The 21,230-nt window shown below is 39.7% G+C and overlaps 1 protein-coding gene across 1 annotated transcript in view; it reads right to left on the bottom strand.

Moving 5' to 3' along the window:
- The window catches only part of LOC134573682 (protein spinster homolog 1-like), a 30,593-nt gene extending 10,096 nt beyond the window's left edge, over positions 1-20,497 (bottom strand). The window contains exons 1-4 of the mRNA XM_063433463.1: positions 20,332-20,497; positions 19,615-19,680; positions 9,126-9,262; positions 8,758-8,894 (exon numbers count right to left, since the gene is read on the bottom strand). Of these exons, the coding sequence (XP_063289533.1) occupies positions 8,758-8,894; positions 9,126-9,262; positions 19,615-19,680; positions 20,332-20,497 (506 nt within the window). The remainder of the gene's footprint in view (positions 1-8,757; positions 8,895-9,125; positions 9,263-19,614; positions 19,681-20,331) is intronic.
- Between the last annotated feature and the right edge of the window lie 733 nt (positions 20,498-21,230).

Genomic DNA, 21,230 nt, shown 5'->3' with positions numbered 1-21,230 from the left:
ATGCATGGGCTCACCCAAGATGGCGACTCAGAAGCGGCCCGCGAAGGGGAGAACCCGCATCAAACCGCCTATACACACTCTAGAGTTCTTTGACCGGCTTGGCGCAAGCCTCTGGTCGGCACGCCACACTAAAGGCCAGCCCTTCAAGATGGTACTGAAACAAGCAGCGGCGTGGATACGCCCTACGACCCGACGCCACTTAAACAGACACCCGCCAGCGGCTCCCAGGACAGCCACCCGACGGTGGCTACGCCAAGCACCCAAACGGCAGAAAACATCAATACAGCTCCCGGGCGCCAGCTCCCGCTTGCAAGTACACCAGAAGGGGATCACCCTTCAAGCCAGAACCCCTTTTCGCCCAGGGATATCTGCAACCTGCAAAGCGGCGCCATACCGCATGAACAAACACCCGGACCCCTGCACCAGAGAGAACAAGGCTGCTAAGCCGGCCTCCCGCACAAGCTGCTCACAAGCTCCAAGAGCCGACGTCCAACCAGACCCGCATATTCCCTCTCACAGCACGGCTGCACACCGGAGACCAGCAACCATGATCGACGACGCCAAGACCCCAGGGGACTTTTCGGTATGTGCCCGGCCAGAGCCGAACACTGGTGTAGGCTGACACTCACTAACTCTCACTGCCGCACGGCGGCCTGGACTGCTGTCATGCTACCACATCTATGCAGCCATTGAGGACCATGTCCCGCCAATTTTTAATTTTTAATTTTAGTTTTTCATGCCTTACATCCCTGCGACAGGCGAATGATAGAAAGGTTATGATTTGTTTTTACAACGTACTGTTTAATTAGCCTACCCACACATAACGGCTTAGCTTTATCACACTCCGACTAGAGACCTCTGTAGTGGATCCGTTCAGATATACGTTGATTTTTCATGGGCTAGGTGATAGGTGTCCGGCTCCTCTCTGAGGGTTGCCTCTGGGCCTCGCACATATCGCTACTATACACTTAGCGCTTAGCACTAACCTGTGTAATTACCTAGCGTTACCTAAGTAAGCCTGTCTATCTCATGATATTACCAGATCGACAAATAGATCTAGCCTGTTTGCAGCTTAATAAAACACTTTAAGCCGAAGTTATACTGCATGGTATGGCTTAGCCTGTTAATATTAAATATTACAGAATTGAAATGTACACTTATAATTATTCAGGTATTGTTTAGCCTGCCTAGCTTGTTTAGCCTATGTAACACTATTCTGTCTTCCCTAAGGCGCATTATGTGTTTGAAGTTTCAACCGTGCATAGTGGACCGTATGCCACAAACATAGGCAATATGTTTTTTATTTGGGTTTTACTTTCTGTGTACCGTACCTACTCCACTTGAATATCCTGGCCTAATCTACTTAACCATCATCACACTCAGACCGCTGCTGTGCTTAAATATGTTTACAGATTAGATTCCTCAAAAATTGAGCACGCCTGATTATTAGCTACTGGTACAACTATGAAAACCTGCATGTTTATAGCATATCTACTAACATAATTGAGGCAGGAAAGATTAGGAACTAACTAAACATACTGTGATAACTAGCCCGCTCTCTAAACATATACTGCCGGACTGTCTGACCTGACGTATTTACTTACCTGCCTTTAACACAACGTCTAAGCTAGTGTTTAACATTGAATTTATAAAGCCTGTAACTCTTAGCATATGTGATTGTTTCTGCCACTGTTGTGAGTTCAACTTTTGAAATAAGCCTGTAATCAAAAAAAAAAAAATGCGCTACTGCCCATGCCACTGTTTTGAATGTTTGGTATACACGAGTACGCTGTTGTGGCGTCTGTATTGTTATTGTACTCACCTGCGCAACCAAAATAAAGAATTAAAAAAAAAAAAAAAAAAAAAAAAAAAAAAAATAAACCAGAAATTCTAGAAGACTAAAATGGGAATTGCTAACTTCAGGCAAAAATGGAACAGAACTTAAAGAAAATCTCAAAACTCTATTTTTTCCAGTTTCACTATTTTGATCACACAATTAGAGTTCCCTGGTCAATGAAATCTAGGTTTCTGGAATTATAAATTTTATGGCCACAAAAACAACATTTACAACCTCAATAGCCTTACAATCTTTTTTTTCTTTCCCTTTCCTTTTTTTTTTTTTTTATAATAAATTTTTATTGAGACATTTTCCTTTTTCACAATAAAAGACAATTATGTTGGGTCTTAAGAGATTCAATTCATGTACAGTGTTACAAACAAATAAGTATTTGAATAAATTATTACACAATATTTGACATTGTACAGAAAGATAGTGTCACAATGATCCCATAGGAACCAGCATAAATAACAAAAATAGAATAAACAAACAAACAAGAAAAAAAAAAAAAAAAAAAACCATCACCAAATTTTGGAGCAGATAATTTAGAGCATATAGTCGTTTATTTAGATCCACATCTATTTGATATTCTATTTGATTTATCCCTTAGTAAGGCCAACAAATACTTCACAATAGGATAGAAATATAATAAACTATCTAGCTAGAAGAGTGTCCAAATAAGCCCTTGTATTTTTTTAACCAATCTTTGTACCATTGTTGCTTCTTCGACATAAAAGTCGAATTGTTGATCAGCTCATATTCCATTGACATTTGGAACATGATCTGATCAATCAATAGTTGCTTGTCAAACGGCTTTGATGATTTCCAATGTCGCGCAATAGTGATTTTAACAGCGACTAGGCAATGAATGGCAGAACAAACATCCTTCTGGGAATTGAAAGTCAGGTTTAAATGTAAGAGGGCCGCAGCGGCATTCTCCTCAATTCTATTTGTCGTCATGGCTGTAAAAATATTAAACGCCCATAACCATAAATATTTAACCGCAGGACAGGTCCACCATATATGTGTATAAGTACCTGGCTGACTTCCACATCTCCAACACGTTGGATCAGTAGAATCATATATTCTGGCCAGTCTGGCTGGAGTATAGTACCATCTATATAAAACTTTAAAATGGCACTCAGACAGGTTAAGGCAGTGTATATATTTATTTACCATAGTTAGAGAGGAGTTCCACTCCTCTACAGAAATCTGCAAATCTAATTCTAGTTCCCACCTTTTAATCAATCTGTGAGGGGATTCTTTAAGCAGCTCCAACATGGACGCTGCCACAGACGAAATCTTTCTAATGGCTTGGCTTCGAAAAATAAATTCCAATTTCTTTGCAAATATATTAGATGATTTAATAACATTTTTGTGGATGAAATTTTTTAAGCGAAGATAAGTAAAGATTTCTCCGCCTGGAATATGACGAGTATCTATAATGCTTTGGAAAGGTACGATCTTATCTCCCTGCATAATGTCTGCAATCCGCAGTTTGTCAACATTATTCCAGTGCTTTAACGAGAAATCTTCTATCAGTATTTCCAATATGTCAAGCGCACATGTTTTCGGTATGGAATTATTTATGCTTAGTTTTTTCTTAATGTTTAGCCATTCTCCCAGCATCTGGGATAATATCAACGAGCTAGTTAGAGGAGAGTTTTTAAGGGAAGTCTTTGTAGTTGTCCACAAAGAATGTTGTAATTTATCCAAATGAGCCACTTTGGATTCTATAATATACCAGGGCTCAGAAACCTGTTTTGGATCCTGGAGAAGATAAATATGCCTGATAATATTCGCTTGGTAACTATATACAATGCTAGGGAAATTTAGACCGCCATTGCTCAACTTTTTAGTTAGGATCTTTTGAGTAATTCTGGGTTTTTTATAGTTCCAGATAAAATTGTTAAAACTAGATTGAATCATTGCCAACCAGGATACAGGGACTTTAAGTGGTATCATGGAGAACAAATATAGCCATTTAGGCAAAATGTATGAGTTTATAATATTGATTTTACCCTGCCATGAAGTTTCTAAATTTCTCCATTTTTTAAGTTTAAGATTCATGTTGCGAATGAAAATCAAAATATTCCTCTCCATTATTACGGCTGGGTTAGCAGTTATAACTAATCCCAAATAGTTTATTTCTGAATCTGTCCATATAAATTTGTAAGTGTTGGCTAAGGTAGTGACTTGTTCACTGCTCATATTCATGTACATTACTGTGGATTTATTAATATTTAATTTGAAATTTGAAATAATGGAATATCTGTCAATTTCAGACATTAGGTATTTCAGAGACGACTCTGGAGCGGAGAGCGTAAGTAACGCATCATCCGCATAGAGAGATATTTTGACATCCAGAGTATCCATTTGAACACCTCTAATTCGTGGATTGTTCCTGATATTAATAGCCAAAGGCTCAATGGACAAAATATACAACAAGGGGGAGAGTGGGCACCCTTGTCGCGTACCATTTTTAAGAGCAAACCACCCTGCAGTGATGTTGGGGCCCACAGTGCGTGCAGAAGGAGCAGAATACAAAGCCATTATGGCATTATGTATCCAACCTGTAAGCCCGAAAGCAGTAAGAACTTCAGCTAAGTAACCCCACCCGACCCTGTCAAATGCTTTTTCAGCATCTAAAGACAGGGCCAGGAGGGGCAACTGATCTCTATTGGCCAAATCTACAATATCTATTATTCTCCTAGTATTACTGGATGCTAACCTACCCGGTACAAACCCAATCTGGTCCGAATGGATCAGGGTCGTAATTATAGACTTGATTCTCCCCGCGATTATAGCCGCGTATAGCTTCATGTCTACATTAATTAACGCTATAGGTCTGTAATTGCTGGGATCGGTACTACTTTTATTTTGTTTTAATATAGGAATGATATTGGCTTGTAGTAGTTCGGTTGGAAAAGACTCGTTTATGGCTATTTGATTGAACATATCCGTTAGAGGTTTAATCAATAGGAACTGCATATGTTTATAATATAAATTTGTAAAGCCATCCGGACCCGGAGTTTTATTTATGGGTAATCTATTTATTTGGAACTGAACTTCGTCCTCCGAAATGGTTTTATTTAAGTTTAATAAATCCTGATACGTAACTTTTGGTATTTGCGTGTCAAGTAAATACTTTTTAATATCATTAACCTTAGGGGACAGTTTTAAATTATACAAATCCTCATAAAATTGGTTAAATCTTTCCCCTATTGAGGAAGGGGTCGAATAAACCTTTTGACCGTCTGTCAGTTGTTCAACTCTATTTTTTGCGTTGAAATTTTGTAATCGTTTGGACAGATTTTTATTAGCTCTATTCCCCGTATAGTAATTATTTAGTTTTAATTTATGAATATTTGTTATGATTTTCTGTTCAACCTTTAGATTTATTTGTTTTTGTAACCCTTTTAACTTTGTGTTTATTTCTGCAGAGGGATTCTGTTTATTAAGTTTCGATAAATTATAAAACTCAATATACAAATCACTTAAGGTCTTTCCAGTATTGATCTTCATAATGTGGGCTAATTTAATTAAATATCCGCGCATAACTGATTTATGTGTACACCAATTGTTTGCTGGAGATGTATCGGAGGAGCTGTTCTCCTGCCAAAAATATTTTAATAATTGGGTTAGTTCCTCCTTGCTCTTTGGATCATTAATAAGAGCATCATTCAGTCTCCAAGTATTTCGGACTGGGGGAGATTTATTTCCGAGCTCCATTAATATAAAACTATGATCTGACCAAATACTGTCTTTAATTTCACTTGTGTTGCATAAAGAAATCGAATTTGCATCCAATAGACAAAAATCAATCCTAGAATATGATCCATGTACACAAGATTGATGAGAGTAATCTTTGTCGGTTGGATGCAGTATTCTCCATATATCATGCAGGTTGTATTGTTTGCAGATAGTATGGAGTTTTTTAGCCTGCTTAATAGTTCTTTTATCAGTTAGAGTGCCAAATGTATACAACTTATCCATTTTAGGGTCACTGACACAGTTAAAGTCCCCAGCTATAATTAGATGGCCTTTGTGCACTTTATCAACTTGACTCATTATAGACAAAAATTTAGCCATAGGATCAACATTCGGCAGATACACATTGACTAAAGTATAAACCGTATTATCAATGGCACAGACAATAATTATAAATCTAGCTTCTGTATCCAATTCAATATACTTAATTTCAACATTGAGATTACTATTAAAGATAACTGCAACCCCTCTTTTTTTGTTATTCGTTAATGAAGCATGAACAATGGTGGGAAACTTGTCCCCTCCCCATTTCTGGGTACGATCCTTTAACCAATGAGTTTCTTGTATAAATGCCAGTTGTATATTATGTTCAGCTAACGAGGCATACAATCTTCTCCTCTTTCTATTTGTATTTAAGCCTTGTGCATTTAATGACATAAACTTAATCATATTTTTCATGTGGAGTTTTCAAAAGTATTTGATGTGCTTGGACCCCACGTCTAAAGTCAAAGAATTGGACAGCTACCATCATCGAGAGTTTCTCCAAAATATCATATGCTCCAAAATAAAAACAAAAAAAACAAATCAAATACAAAAATATACCACCCATAATAAAACAGAATTGGATCAAAATTGATCCAATAGCCACAGACAACATATAACGAGTATAGAAGAACCTAGTTCCCTAGTTCTTCCCGTTTCCTCCTTGTCCCTCTTTTCTCTCTTGCACTGTGAATTTCAGATGGTACTAGAAATTGACAGAAACTATGTAGTATCACTACACCAAGAGGGGCAACCTCCCAGAGAAGACTGACAGCAGCCTCTTAGAGTCTTACGTCCACTATTTCCATTTAAGTCGGGGAAATCAGGATACCCTTAAACTGGTCCCACCTAACGTATTCTGTATGTATTAGTGTCAATACAGTTAACCAGACAGGGTCATTATATAAATGCAAAGAGGGGAAAAATTTGATATACCTATCAATTATCTGTATACAGAGAAAGAACTGAGGGTATGATTGGGTCTGGTATGATTTCCAACAACAAGGGCATAGGCCATAGGAGATAAAGTTTACCCGTGCCATTTGTCGGATTCTACTGTGGGGCTAGTTAATTCAGATAAGCCCCCTATGACCATCGCTTATACCTCCCAATATATATCACCATTAGGTAGTCGTGCCATGATTTCTCAACTTCATATTCTATTCGGTGCTTACCCATCTACCCCCACAACTTAATAGAGTAAAATAGCAATGGGTATAAATTACATGCTTCAAAAAAAAAAAAAAAAGTCTTATTTTACCTTAATTCGTGGATCCCCACCAGCATTGACATTTTAAAAAATGGGATTATCATACACATATAGTATCATTGTGCCCGTACAGATTATTTGTGCACATTTATATGAGTGTGCATAGCAGATTTCTATCTAATCTATCCCCGCAAACATCCTTCCATATTTGTTTCCGAATAGTGATAAATTTAAACTTTGACAAATTAACATTCTTTTCCCTTTACCCATTTTCATATTTACACACAGTGTTGTCTTGTGGTAGTAAAACAAAATTCAATGACAATGCCAATTGTTTATATTTTAGAATACCGTGTCTAAATATCTATAGGCCCTAGCAGTTTAATTTGCGAATGGCTTATAGAGTTGCTAATGTATATCAACTTGCCTATACCAATATACCGTGACATATTAAGTTTATCTGAGAGTTTACAGTTTCTAATGTGAATCTGCATTAGCAGAGTGATTATTAATCTGCACATACAGAGAAATAATGAAAAGTGAGTAGTGAATCTATATTAAATCAAACATTTAAATCATACTTTTCTTCTCATCTAGTAAATTGTCTTTAACAAGTAAAATCCCAATCACCTTATCATCCCCCCTGTTTGTAGCTATTGAGTAACCATGGCTAATTGTGATAGCTTTGTAGTCTGATCCCCTATGGGGCCGTCAGCCTAGACGTTCTAATAATAGTGAGTATAAGTAAGTTAACATATTATCCAATGGTAGTAAAACAGACTACCGTAAGTATATCACTTATAATATATTTAGGCTGTTATATTCGAGGAGTGGGACATTATCCGTATTGTAGTACCATTGAGCAATTGTTTAAGGGAGTTTTTTCTTTTTTTTTTTTTTTTTTTTTCTTTTTTTTCTTTCCCTTCCCTTTTTCTTTTTTTTTTTCTCTTTCTTTCTGCTTTCTCCCTGAATAATAATCACTCTCCTAGTTTCTTTTTTTTCTTTTTCTTTTTTTCTCTCTTCTCTCTTCTCTCTTCTCTCTCTTTCTCTTTCCTTGTTGCCCTTATCCCTTATCCCTTATCCCCTCTCCCCCCCCTTCCCCAGCGTAACACTTCATTTCTCCCCATATGCGTTATATTCTTAACCACTTAATGGTGCTGCTGCATTAATTTCTTGCCCTTAAGCCATTCAACCAAGTCCATATTAGTGTCAAAAGTCTCTCTTTTGTCTTCATATGTCAGCGAAAGTTTCAAGGGGTGTAGCCACCTGTATCTTATATTGTGAGATCTAAGTATTTGGGTTGCAGAACTAAATGTTTTCCTTTTCTGTCTGGTATCATAGGAGAGATCCCGAAACACCTGTACATTTTGATAACAGCCAGAATTGATTTGATTTGTTCGAGCTGACCGCAGAATAGATTCCTTAAATTCATATGAAACAAAACAGGCAATGATGTCCCGTGGAAGATTTTTCTGAATTGATTGGGGTTTAGATAATCTATGGCAACTATCTATTAATTGGTCGTGTGGATCAAACACAATACCCAAAACTTCTACGAAATCCAGCAAGGTTTTTTCCAGCAATAGCCTTACAATCTATTACCCTACCCTAATCTATTCTTGATTGTTAAAAGCTATATGACATTAAAAACGAAGATGGTCCAGAATCAGAAACTCACCAGCCAACAGGTGTAGCCAAATAGAAAAAAGACAGCATTCTGCTGCGTTCATCATGAAGGAATAGGTCCGCAATCAGCGTTGGGGCGATGGTGGAGTAGCTTGCTTCTCCAACTCCCACAAGGCCTCGTGTGATCAGCTACAGAAGTACTGTAAAAATAAGGGCAACAGTTATCTATAAATATCTTGAAGAAACAAGAGCAGCAATGCCACAGTAAATCTGATATTTTGAGAACTCGGCAAACTGCATGATGACTGCACCTCATAAGATTTGATGGATGACAATCAAAGCTCTACAAGCATTCTACAAAATGGATAGGCCTGAGAGGAAATAAATCATTGGTTTTAATGGAATGCCTTGTGATGTTACCTCCTTCGTGATGAATGAACTGGACAGGGTGATGACTGACCAGAAGGCGATGCCTCCACCCATTATGTACTTTCTGTTGTACCGATCCCCCAGGTACCCACAGACGGGAGCAAACACCATGTAACTACAAATAAACACTAGGGAGAGAATGAGAAGAGCAGTGAGACCAAGCAATCAGAAAGATGCATTTAATAAACAAACAATACAAAAATACAGTAACATTTATATTTCAGAGAAGGGCTACTAAACTGTTCATGGCTTGCAGGATAAAACTTACCAGGAAAGGTTAAAGGAACTTAACATGTATAGCTTGGAGGAAAGACGAGACAGGGAGGATATGATAGAAACCTTTAAATACATAAAGGGAATCAACACAGTAAAGGAGGAGACCATATTTAAAAGAAGAAAAACTACCACAACAAGAGGACATAGTCTTAAATTAGAGGGGCAAAGGTTTACACATAATATCAGGAAGTATTACTTTACAGAGAGGGTAGTGGACCCATGAAATAGCCTTCCAGCTGAAGTGGTAGAGGTTAACACAGTGAGGGAGTTTAAGCATGCGTAGGATACGCATAAGGCTATCCCAACCTTAAGATAAGGCCAGGGACTAATAAAAGTATTTAGAAATTTGGAAGACTAGATAGGTCAAATAGTTCTTATCTGCCATCACATTCTATGTTTCTATGTAAAAGGAGGAAGAATGATGGAGAATAAAAAATCCACAAGTTATCAATGTAATTTACATATGAACGCTATAGAAGAGTTTAATCTTCTAAACAATGCTCCTAGTAACAGGTAGAGATAAGCAGTGGCGAACCTACCACGGTCGCAGGGGTTGCCACTGCGACCAAGCCCATCACTCCAGGGGGTCCAGCTGCAGTAGCAACCATGAGTCCATGGTCCGCCAGCACATCATTTGGGCTGGGGCACAGCCGCAACGGCCCGGGGCCCGCGGTTCCCGAGGCTGGCAGGAGGGGAGATCTGCACTGTGCTTCTCCCCTCCTGCCTGTGTGTAGTTTGGCCGAGCAGTCTAACAGGAAGTGCTCACTGTGAGAGCACTTCCTCTCAGACAAGGAACTGCGGCGAGACAAGTACAGGATAGGAGAGGCAAGACAGAGAGGAAAAGGACACATGGAGAGAAGAGGGGAGAGAGAGAGAGAGCAAAAGGACACATAGAAGGGAGGGGCGAATGAGGGAGGAAAAGGACACATGAAGAGAAGAGGGGAGAGAGAGAGAGAGCAAAAGGACACATAGAGGGGAGGGGCGAATGAGGGAGGAAAAGGACACATGGAGAAAAGAGGGGAAATAGAGAGCAAAGGGACACATAGAGGGCAGGGGTGAATGAGGGAGAAAGGGACACATGGAGGATAGGGACACAGAGGGGAGGGAGGAAAGGGACACGTGGAAGGGAGGGGGGAGAGAGGAAGGAAAGGGACACGTGGAGGGGAGGGGGGAGAGAGGAAGGAAAGGAATGCATGGAGGGGAGGGGGTATAGAGGAAATAAAGGGACACATGGAGGGGAGAGATGGAGGAAAGGGACACATGGAGGGGGGGAGAGATGGAGGAAAGGGACACATGGAGGGGCTAGGGGGGAGAGAGGGAGAAATGGGACACATGGAGGGGCTAGGGGGGAGAGAGGGAGAAATGGGACACATGAAGGGGCTGGTGGGAGAATTTGAGACACATGGGGTGGGGCTTGGGGGAAAATAAAACACAAGCTACATGAGCTACATGGGGCCTGTAGAGGGGGATGAGACACATGGAGGGGCGACGGGATGAAACACATGAAGGGGCTGGGGGTGAGGGAATGAGACACATGGGGGGGCAGGACAATTTTCGCACTGCGGCCCCGTGGTTTGTAGTTATGCCTCTGCTCAGGAGATATACTTACTGACATAGAACACACAGAAAAAGGCTGATTAATTTATTTAGGGGTGTACCTGTCGGAACCAGTCCGGAGTCACTGTCCTAATATAAACGAGGATCATGACTATGATGATAGAGCGCCTATGAGAGATCCCAGTGAAAAGTTCCAAATCTTTATTTATGTCTTCATTTTTCTCATCAGACACAGGGATTTCTGGATCTCTGTCTGCCATTTCAATTGGCTTCAGAAGTCACAATCCCCAAGAAAACTAAACAGAGAAAGAGGTAGAATTTAGCAAAGTGCCCTTTTGCATCCAGCCCTCCTGCCACCATGGTGCTGCCCCCAGTGGCCAAAATGCAGTATTTAGCATCTTAGGCCAAAACAGTGATTGGACATGAGTAAAGCAGCTCCATGACACCAAAAGACGTTTTAATTTTCTCTTAAGACAAAGGAATTGCTCCACTCTTGAAGACTTTAAACTTAAAGCTAAAACACTAAGATCGCAGTTTAAAATGAAAAGATATTCCAACAGATGCCTCAAGTCAGCCTATCAGAGAGCACTACTGACCGAGAGATCCACCCTTCTGGAAGAAAAATCTGCAAAGGATACGAACCAAAACATCATTAGATGCATTGGCACCTTCGACTCAGGATGGGATCCAGTTAAACACATACTAGAAAGATACTGGCCCCTTATCTACCAGGACCATCACCTCAAAGAAGTCCTGACGCCAAATGTGTCACTTACGGCCAGAAGAGGCCGCAACCTCAAAGACCTTCTGGTACCCAGCCACCTCTCTCTACCAACTAGGCAGAGCACTTGGCTTAAAACTCCAGCAATAGGTACCTTCCAATGCGGCCGGTGTAAGGCCTGCAAATTTATTCGGAGAAATTCCAAAACTTTCTCTAATTCGACCAATACCTACACACATACGGTGAATAAATTTTTTAACTGCCAAACCTCAGGACTGATCTACCTCCTTACTTGCAGTTGTGATCTCAAATATATAGGTAAAACTTTTAGACCTTTCAAAAACCGAATCCTTGAACACGTCAATTCAGTAAACCCTTCAAGACATGGGGGGCAGGACAATTTTCGCACTGCGGCCCCGTGGTTTGTAGTTATGCCTCTGCTCAGGAGATATAATATTTACTGACATAGAACACACAGAAAAAGGCTGATTCATTTATTTAGGGGTGTACCTGTCTGAACCAGTCCGGAGTCACTGTCCTTTATCCTGAAATCATTAGCAATAACAGGGAGGACACCTATGTAAACAAGTACAAAAAAAAAACAATGTCTAAAATCGCAAGATAGAGTTTAATATCCTTTATACGTTATTATGGCTAGAAAAATGTACAATGGCAAAGTTATATATGATTTTTTAATTAAACCCCTTCATAACTCTGTTTTGGTACTTGTCTGTTAAACCTTAGCTATGGTGCTTTTTTTGCGTACATAGTGTGTGTGCTTGGGGGTCCTGTTCCTTAAAAAGGACAATTTTAGCCACTTAAAGGGGAATCCTAAGCACCATAATCACTACAGGTTGATGTGGTGGTTTGGGTGAGAGGCTAACCAGCCCGCAGCACGATTGACCTTCCACGACTGTTGAGATTCATAATACTATACACAAGAAAGTATAACTACTACACAATTCGGGGGAAGGGGGGCAATGATCACACTACTGGTGAAGTGTAGGGAATTAACCTGAAAATTGCAAATTTAAGGGCAGAATACCTAGTATGAAAACAATTAGAGGATTTTTCATCTTTGACTCTATTGACCTAAAATTTGCAGTTTTCCCATTAATTTTCTAAATTCATGGTATATGGAATAATCATAAAAAGGAATGTGGGAACATATAGGCTATGTCCTGTATCTTGGTAATCATGGATTATGAAAACAAACTGACACATTACCTGCAATTGTGTAACGATCCATATAATTGATGAGATTAATATAAACGAGGATCATGACTATGATGATAGAGCGCCTATGAGAGATCCCAGTGAAAAGTTCCAAATCTTTATTTATGTCTTCATTTTTCTCATCAGACACAGGGTTTTCTGGATCTCTGTCTGCCATTTCAATTGGCTTCAGAAGTCACAATCCCCAAGAAAACTAAACAGAGAAAGAGGTAGAATTTAGCAAAGTGCCCTTTTGCATCCAGCCCTCCTGCCACCATGGTGCTGCCCCCAGTGGCCAAAATGCAGTATTTAGCATCTTAGGCCAAAACAGTGATTGGACATGAGTAAAGCAGCTCCATGACACCAAAAGACGTTTTAATTTTCTCTTAAGACAAAGGAATTGCTCCACTCTTGAAGACTTTAAACTTAAAGCTAAAACACTAAGATCGCAGTTTAAAATGAAAGGATATTCCAACAGATGCCTCAAGTCAGCCTATCAGAGAGCACTACTGACCGAGAGATCCACCCTTCTGGAAGAAAAATCTGCAAAGGATACGACACAAAACATCATTAGATGCATTGGCACCTTCGACTCAGGATGGGATCCAGTTAAACACATACTAGAAAGATACTGGCCCCTTATCTACCAGGACCATCACCTCAAAGAAGTCCTGACGCCAAATGTGTCACTTACGGCCAGAAGAGGCCGCAACCTCAAAGACCTTCTGGTACCCAGCCACCTCTCTCTACCAACTAGGCAGAGCACTTGGCTTAAAACTCCAGCAATAGGTACCTTCCAATGCGGCCGGTGTAAGGCCTGCAAATTTATTCGGAGAAATTCCAAAACTTTCTCTAATTCGACCAATACCTACACACATACGGTGAATACATTTTTTAACTGCCAAACCTCAGGACTGATCTACCTCCTTACTTGCAGTTGTGATCTCAAATATATAGGTAAAACTTTTAGACCTTTCAAAAACCGAATCCTTGAACACGTCAATTCAGTAAACCCTTCAAGACATGGGGGGCAGGACAATTTTCGCACTGCGGCCCCGTGGTTTGTAGTTATGCCTCTGCTCAGGAGATATAATATTTACTGACATAGAACACACAGAAAAAGGCTGATTCATTTATTTAGGGGTGTACCTGTCTGAACCAGTCCGGAGTCACTGTCCTTTATCCTGAAATCATTAGCAATAACAGGGAGGACACCTATGTAAACAAGTACAAAAAAAAACCAATGTCTAAAATCGCAAGATAGAGTTTAATATCCTTTATACGTTATTATGGCTAGAAAAATGTACAATGGCAAAGTTATATATGATTTTTTAATTAGACCCCTTCATAACTCTGTTTTGGTACTTGTCTGTTAAACCTTAGCTATGGTGCTTTTTTTGCGTACATAGTGTGTGTGCTTGGGGGTCCTGTTCCTTAAAAAGGACAATTTTAGCCACTTAAAGGGGAATCCTAAGCACCATAATCACTACAGGTTGATGTGGTGGTTTGGGTGAGAGGCTAACCAGCCCGCAGCACGATTGACCTTCCACGACTGTTGAGATTCATAATACTATACACAAGAAAGTATAACTACTACACAATTCGGGGGAAGGGGGGCAATGATCACACTACTGGTGAAGTGTAGGGAATTAACCTGAAAATTGCAAATTTAAGGGCAGAATACCTAGTATGAAAACAATTAGAGGATTTTTCATCTTTGACTCTATTGACCTAAAATTTGCAGTTTTCCCATTAATTTTCTAAATTCATGGTATATGGAATAATCATAAAAAGGAATGTGGGAACATATAGGCTATGTCCTGTATCTTGGTAATCATGGATTATGAAAACAAACTGACACATTACCTGCAATTGTGTAACGATCCATATAATTGATGAGATTAATATAAACGAGGATCATGACTATGATGATAGAGCGCCTATGAGAGATCCCAGTGAAAAGTTCCAAATCTTTATTTATGTCTTCATTTTTCTCATCAGACACAGGGTTTTCTGGATCTCTGTCTGCCATTTCAATTGGCTTCAGAAGTCACAATCCCCAAGAAAACTAAACAGAGAAAGAGGTAGAATTTAGCAAAGTGCCCTTTTGCATCCAGCCCTCCTGCCACCATGGTGCTGCCCCCAGTGGCCAAAATGCAGTATTTAGCATCTTAGGCCAAAACAGTGATTGGACATGAGTAAAGCAGCTCCATGACACCAAAAGACGTTTTAATTTTCTCTTAAGACAAAGGAATTGCTCCACTCTTGAAGACTTTAAACTTAAAGCTAAAACACTAAGATCGCAGTTTAAAATGAAAGGATATTCCAACAGATGCCTCAAGTCAGCCTATCAGAGAGCACTACTGACCGAGAGATCCACCCTTCTGGAAGAAAAATCTGCAAAGGATACGACACAAAACATCATTAGATGCATTGGCACCTTCGACTCAGGATGGGATCCAGTTAAACACATACTAGAAAGATACTGGCCCCTTATCTACCAGGACCATCACCTCAAAGAAGTCCTGACGCCAAATGTGTCACTTACGGCCAGAAGAGGCCGCAACCTCAAAGACCTTCTGGTACCCAGCCACCTCTCTCTACCAACTAGGCAGAGCACTTGGCTTAAAACTCCAGCATTAGGTACCTTCCAATGCGGCCGGTGTAAGGCCTGCAAATTTATTCGGAGAAATTCCAAAACTTTCTCTAATTCGACCAATACCTACACACATACGGTGAATAAATTTTTTAACTGCCAAACCTCAGGACTGATCTACCTCCTTACTTGCAGTTGTGATCTCAAATATATAGGTAAAACTTTTAGACCTTTCAAAAACCGAATACTTGAACACGTCAATTCAGTAAACCCTTCAAGACATGGGGGGCAGGACAATTTTCGCACTGCGGCCCCGTGGTTTGTAGTTATGCCTCTGCTCAGGAGATATAATATTTACTGACATAGAACACACAGAAAAAAGCCGATTCATTTATTTAGGGGTGTACCTGTCTGAACCAGTCCGGAGTCACTGTCCTTTATCCTGAAATCATTAGCAATAACAGGGAGGACACCTATGTAAACAAGTACAAAAAAAAAACAATGTCTAAAATCGCAAGATAGAGTTTAATATCCTTTATACGTTATTATGGCTAGAAAAATGTACAATGGCAAAGTTATATATGATTTTTTAATTAAACCCCTTCATAACTCTGTTTTGGTACTTGTCTGTTAAACCTTAGCTATGGTGCTTTTTTTGCGTACATAGTGTGTGTGCTTGGGGGTCCTGTTCCTTAAAAAGGACAATTTCAGCCACTTAAAGGGGAATCCTAAGCACCATAATCACTACAGGTTGATGTGGTGGTTTGGGTGAGAGGCTAACCAGCCCCCAGCACGATTGACCTTCCACGACTGTTGAGATTCATAATACTATACACAAGAAAGTATAACTACTACACAATTCGGGGGAAGGGGGGCAATGATCACACTACTGGTGAAGTGTAGGGAATTAACCTGAAAATTGCAAATTTAAGGGCAGAATACCTAGTATGAAAACAATTAGAGGATTTTTCATCTTTGATTCTATTGACCTAAAATTTGCAGTTTTCCCATTAATTTTCTAAATTCATGGTATATGGAATAATCATAAAAAGGAATGTGGGAACATATAGGCTATGTCCTGTATCTTGGTAATCATGGATTATGAAAACAAACTGACACATTACCTGCAATTGTGTAACGATCCATATAATTGATGAGATTAATATAAACGAGGATCATGACTATGATGATAGAGCGCCTATGAGAGATCCCAGTGAAAAGTTCCAAATCTTTATTTATGTCTTCATTTTTCTCATCAGACACAGGGTTTTCTGGATCTCTGTCTGCCATTTCAATTGGCTTCAGAAGTCACAATCCCCAAGAAAACTAAACAGAGAAAGAGGTAGAATTTAGCAAAGTGCCCTTTTGCATCCAGCCCTCCTGCCACCATGGTGCTGCCCCCAGTGGCAAAAATGCAGTATTTAGCATCTTAGGCCAAAACAGTGATTGGACATGAGTAAAGCAGCTCCATGACACCAAAAGACGTTTTAATTTTCTCTTAAGACAAAGGAATTGCTCCACTCTTGAAGACTTTAAACTTAAAGCTAAAACACTAAGATCGCAGTTTAAAATGAAAGGATATTCCAACAGATGCCTCAAGTCAGCCTATCAGAGAGCACTACTGACCGAGAGATCCACCCTTCTGGAAGAAAAATCTGCAAAGGATACGACACAAAACATCATTAGATGCATTGGCACCTTCGACTCAGGATGGGATCCAGTTAAACACATACTAGAAAGATACTGGCCCCTTATCTACCAGGACCATCACCTCAAAGAAGTCCTGACGCCAAATGTGTCACTTACGGCCAGAAGAGGCCGCAACCTCAAAGACCTTCTGGTACCCAGCCACCTCTCTCTACCAACTAGGCAGAGCACTTGGCTTAAAACTCCAGCATTAGGTACCTTCCAATGCGGCCGGTGTAAGGCCTGCAAATTTATTCAGAGAAATTCCAAAACTTTCTCTAATTCGACCAATACCTACACACATACGGTGAATAAATTTTTTAACTGCCAAACCTCAGGACTGATCTACCTCCTTACTTGCAGTTGTGATCTCAAATATATAGGTAAAACTTTTAGACCTTTCAAAAACCGAATACTTGAACACGTCAATTCAGTAAACCCTTCAAGACATGGGGGGCAGGACAATTTTCGCACTGCGGCCCCGTGGTTTGTAGTTATGCCTCTGCTCAGGAGATATAATATTTACTGACATAGAACACACAGAAAAAAGCCGATTCATTTATTTAGGGGTGTACCTGTCTGAACCAGTCCGGAGTCACTGTCCTTTATCCTGAAATCATTAGCAATAACAGGGAGGACACCTATGTAAACAAGTACAAAAAAAAAACAATGTCTAAAATCGCAAGATAGAGTTTAATATCCTTTATACGTTATTATGGCTAGAAAAATGTACAATGGCAAAGTTATATATGATTTTTTAATTAAACCCCTTCATAACTCTGTTTTGGTACTTGTCTGTTAAACCTTAGCTATGGTGCTTTTTTTGCGTACATAGTGTGTGTGCTTGGGGGTCCTGTTCCTTAAAAAGGACAATTTCAGCCACTTAAAGGGGAATCCTAAGCACCATAATCACTACAGGTTGATGTGGTGGTTTGGGTGAGAGGCTAACCAGCCCCCAGCACGATTGACCTTCCACGACTGTTGAGATTCATAATACTATACACAAGAAAGTATAACTACTACACAATTCGGGGGAAGGGGGGCAATGATCACACTACTGGTGAAGTGTAGGAAATTAACCTGAAAATTGCAAATTTAAGGGCAGAATACCTAGTATGAAAACAATTAGAGGATTTTTCATCTTTGATTCTATTGACCTAAAATTTGCAGTTTTCCCATTAATTTTCTAAATTCATGGTATATGGAATAATCATAAAAAGGAATGTGGGAACATATAGGCTATGTCCTGTATCTTGGTAATCATGGATTATGAAAACAAACTGACACATTACCTGCAATTGTGTAACGATCCATATAATTGATGAGATTAATATAAACGAGGATCATGACTATGATGATAGAGCGCCTATGAGAGATCCCAGTGAAAAGTTCCAAATCTTTATTTATGTCTTCATTTTTCTCATCAGACACAGGGTTTTCTGGATCTCTGTCTGCCATTTCAATTGGCTTCAGAAGTCACAATCCCCAAGAAAACTAAACAGAGAAAGAGGTAGAATTTAGCAAAGTGCCCTTTTGCATCCAGCCCTCCTGCCACCATGGTGCTGCCCCCAGTGGCAAAAATGCAGTATTTAGCATCTTAGGCCAAAACAGTGATTGGACATGAGTAAAGCAGCTCCATGACACCAAAAGACGTTTTAATTTTCTCTTAAGACAAAGGAATTGCTCCACTCTTGAAGAATTTAAACTTAAAGCTAAAACACTAAGATTGCAGTTTAAAATGAAAGGATATTCCAACAGATGCCTCAAGTCAGCCTATCAGAGAGCACTACTGACCGAGAGATCCACCCTTCTGGAAGAAAAATCTGCAAAGGATACGAACCAAAACATCATTAGATGCATTGGCACCTTCGACTCAGGATGGGATCCAGTTAAACACATACTAGAAAGATACTGGCCCCTTATCTACCAGGACCATCACCTCAAAGAAGTCCTGACGCCAAATGTGTCACTTACGGCCAGAAGAGGCCGCAACCTCAAAGACCTTCTGGTACCCAGCCGCCTCTCTCTACCAACTAGGCAGAGCACTTGGCTTAAAACTCCAGCAATAGGTACCTTCCAATGCGGCCGGTGTAAGGCCTGCAAATTTATTCGGAGAAATTCCAAAACTTTCTCTAATTCGACCAATACCTACACACATACGGTGAATACATTTTTTAACTGCCAAACCTCAGGACTGATCTACCTCCTTACTTGCAGTTGTGATCTCAAATATATAGGTAAAACTTTTAGACCTTTCAAAAACCGAATCCTTGAACACGTCAATTCAGTAAACCCTTCAAGACATGGGGGGCAGGACAATTTTCGCACTGCGGCCCCGTGGTTTGTAGTTATGCCTCTGCTCAGGAGATATAATATTTACTGACATAGAACACACAGAAAAAGGCCGATTCATTTATTTAGGGGTGTACCTGTCTGAACCAGTCCGGAGTCACTGTCCTTTATCCTGAAATCATTAGCAATAACAGGGAGGACACCTATGTAAACAAGTACAAAAAAAAAACAATGTCTAAAATCGCAAGATAGAGTTTAATATCCTTTATACGTTATTATGGCTAGAAAAATGTACAATGGCAAAGTTATATATGATTTTTTAATTAAACCCCTTCATAACTCTGTTTTGGTACTTGTCTGTTAAACCTTAGCTATGGTGCTTTTTTTGCGTACATAGTGTGTGTGCTTTGGGGTCCTGTTCCTTAAAAAGGACAATTTTAGCCACTTAAAGGGGAATCCTAAGCACCATAATCACTACAGGTTGATGTGGTGGTTTGGGTGAGAGGCTAACCAGCCCCCAGCACGATTGACCTTCCACGACTGTTGAGATTCATAATACTATACACAAGAAAGTATAACTACTACACAATTCGGGGGAAGGGGGGCAATGATCACACTACTGGTGAAGTGTAGGGAATTAACCTGAAAATTGCAAATTTAAGGGCAGAATACCTAGTATGAAAACAATTAGAGGATTTTTCATCTTTGACTCTATTGACCTAAAATTTGCAGTTTTCCCATTAATTTTCTAAATTCATGGTATATGGAATAATCATAAAAAGGAATGTGGGAACATATAGGCTATGTCCTGTATCTTGGTAATCATGGATTATGAAAACAAACTGACACATTACCTGCAATTGTGTAACGATCCATATAATTGATGAGATTAATATAAACGAGGATCATGACTATGATGATAGAGCGCCTATGAGAGATCCCAGTGAAAAGTTCCAAATCTTTATTTATGTCTTCATTTTTCTCATCAGACACAGGGTTTTCTGGATCTCTGTCTGCCATTTCAATTGGCTTCAGAAGTCACAATCCCCAAGAAAACTAAACAGAGAAAGAGGTAGAATTTAGCAAAGTGTCCTTTTGCATCCAGCCCTCCTGCCACCATGGTGCTGCCCCCAGTGGCAAAAATGCAGTATTTAGCATCTTAGGCCAAAACAGTGATTGGACATGAGTTAAGCAGCTCCATGACACCAAAAGACGTTTTAATTTTCTCTTAAGACAAAGGAATTGCTCCACTCTTGAAGACTTTAAACTTAAAGCTAAAACACTAAGATTGCAGTTTAAAATGAAAGGATATTCCAACAGATGCCTCAAGTCAGCCTATCACAGAGCACTACTGACCGAGAGATCCACCCTTCTGGAAGAAAAATCTGCAAAGGATACGAACCAAAACATCATTAGATGCATTGGCACTGATGTAGAATTATTAAAAAATCTTTATTGTACTTGTATTGAATTATTGCACTAACTCCATTTTAACCTGATGCTGTGACAAATCCTCCATTTTGTCCTCATAACCTGACTTCTCCATATGAAAACCACATTACATGACAGAATTTCTCAGCACATCTAACACAATAGACAAAGACTGTATTCTCCATAAAGATATGACTAACCCAGGAACTGCTGAATTTCCCCTAACTCGCAACATAGTATAATTTAAAGGCCATGAGAACACAGTAGTAATGAAATGTTCTATTCATAAGAGACCTTGCACCTAACCACGATATCTGACATC

Source organism: Pelobates fuscus, chromosome 9 (genome assembly GCF_036172605.1).
Source record: "Pelobates fuscus isolate aPelFus1 chromosome 9, aPelFus1.pri, whole genome shotgun sequence".
NCBI classification, from domain to species: Eukaryota; Metazoa; Chordata; class Amphibia; order Anura; family Pelobatidae; genus Pelobates; species Pelobates fuscus.
Note: the sequence above shows the minus strand (reverse complement) of the source record. Positions and strands in the feature narration are given on the sequence as shown.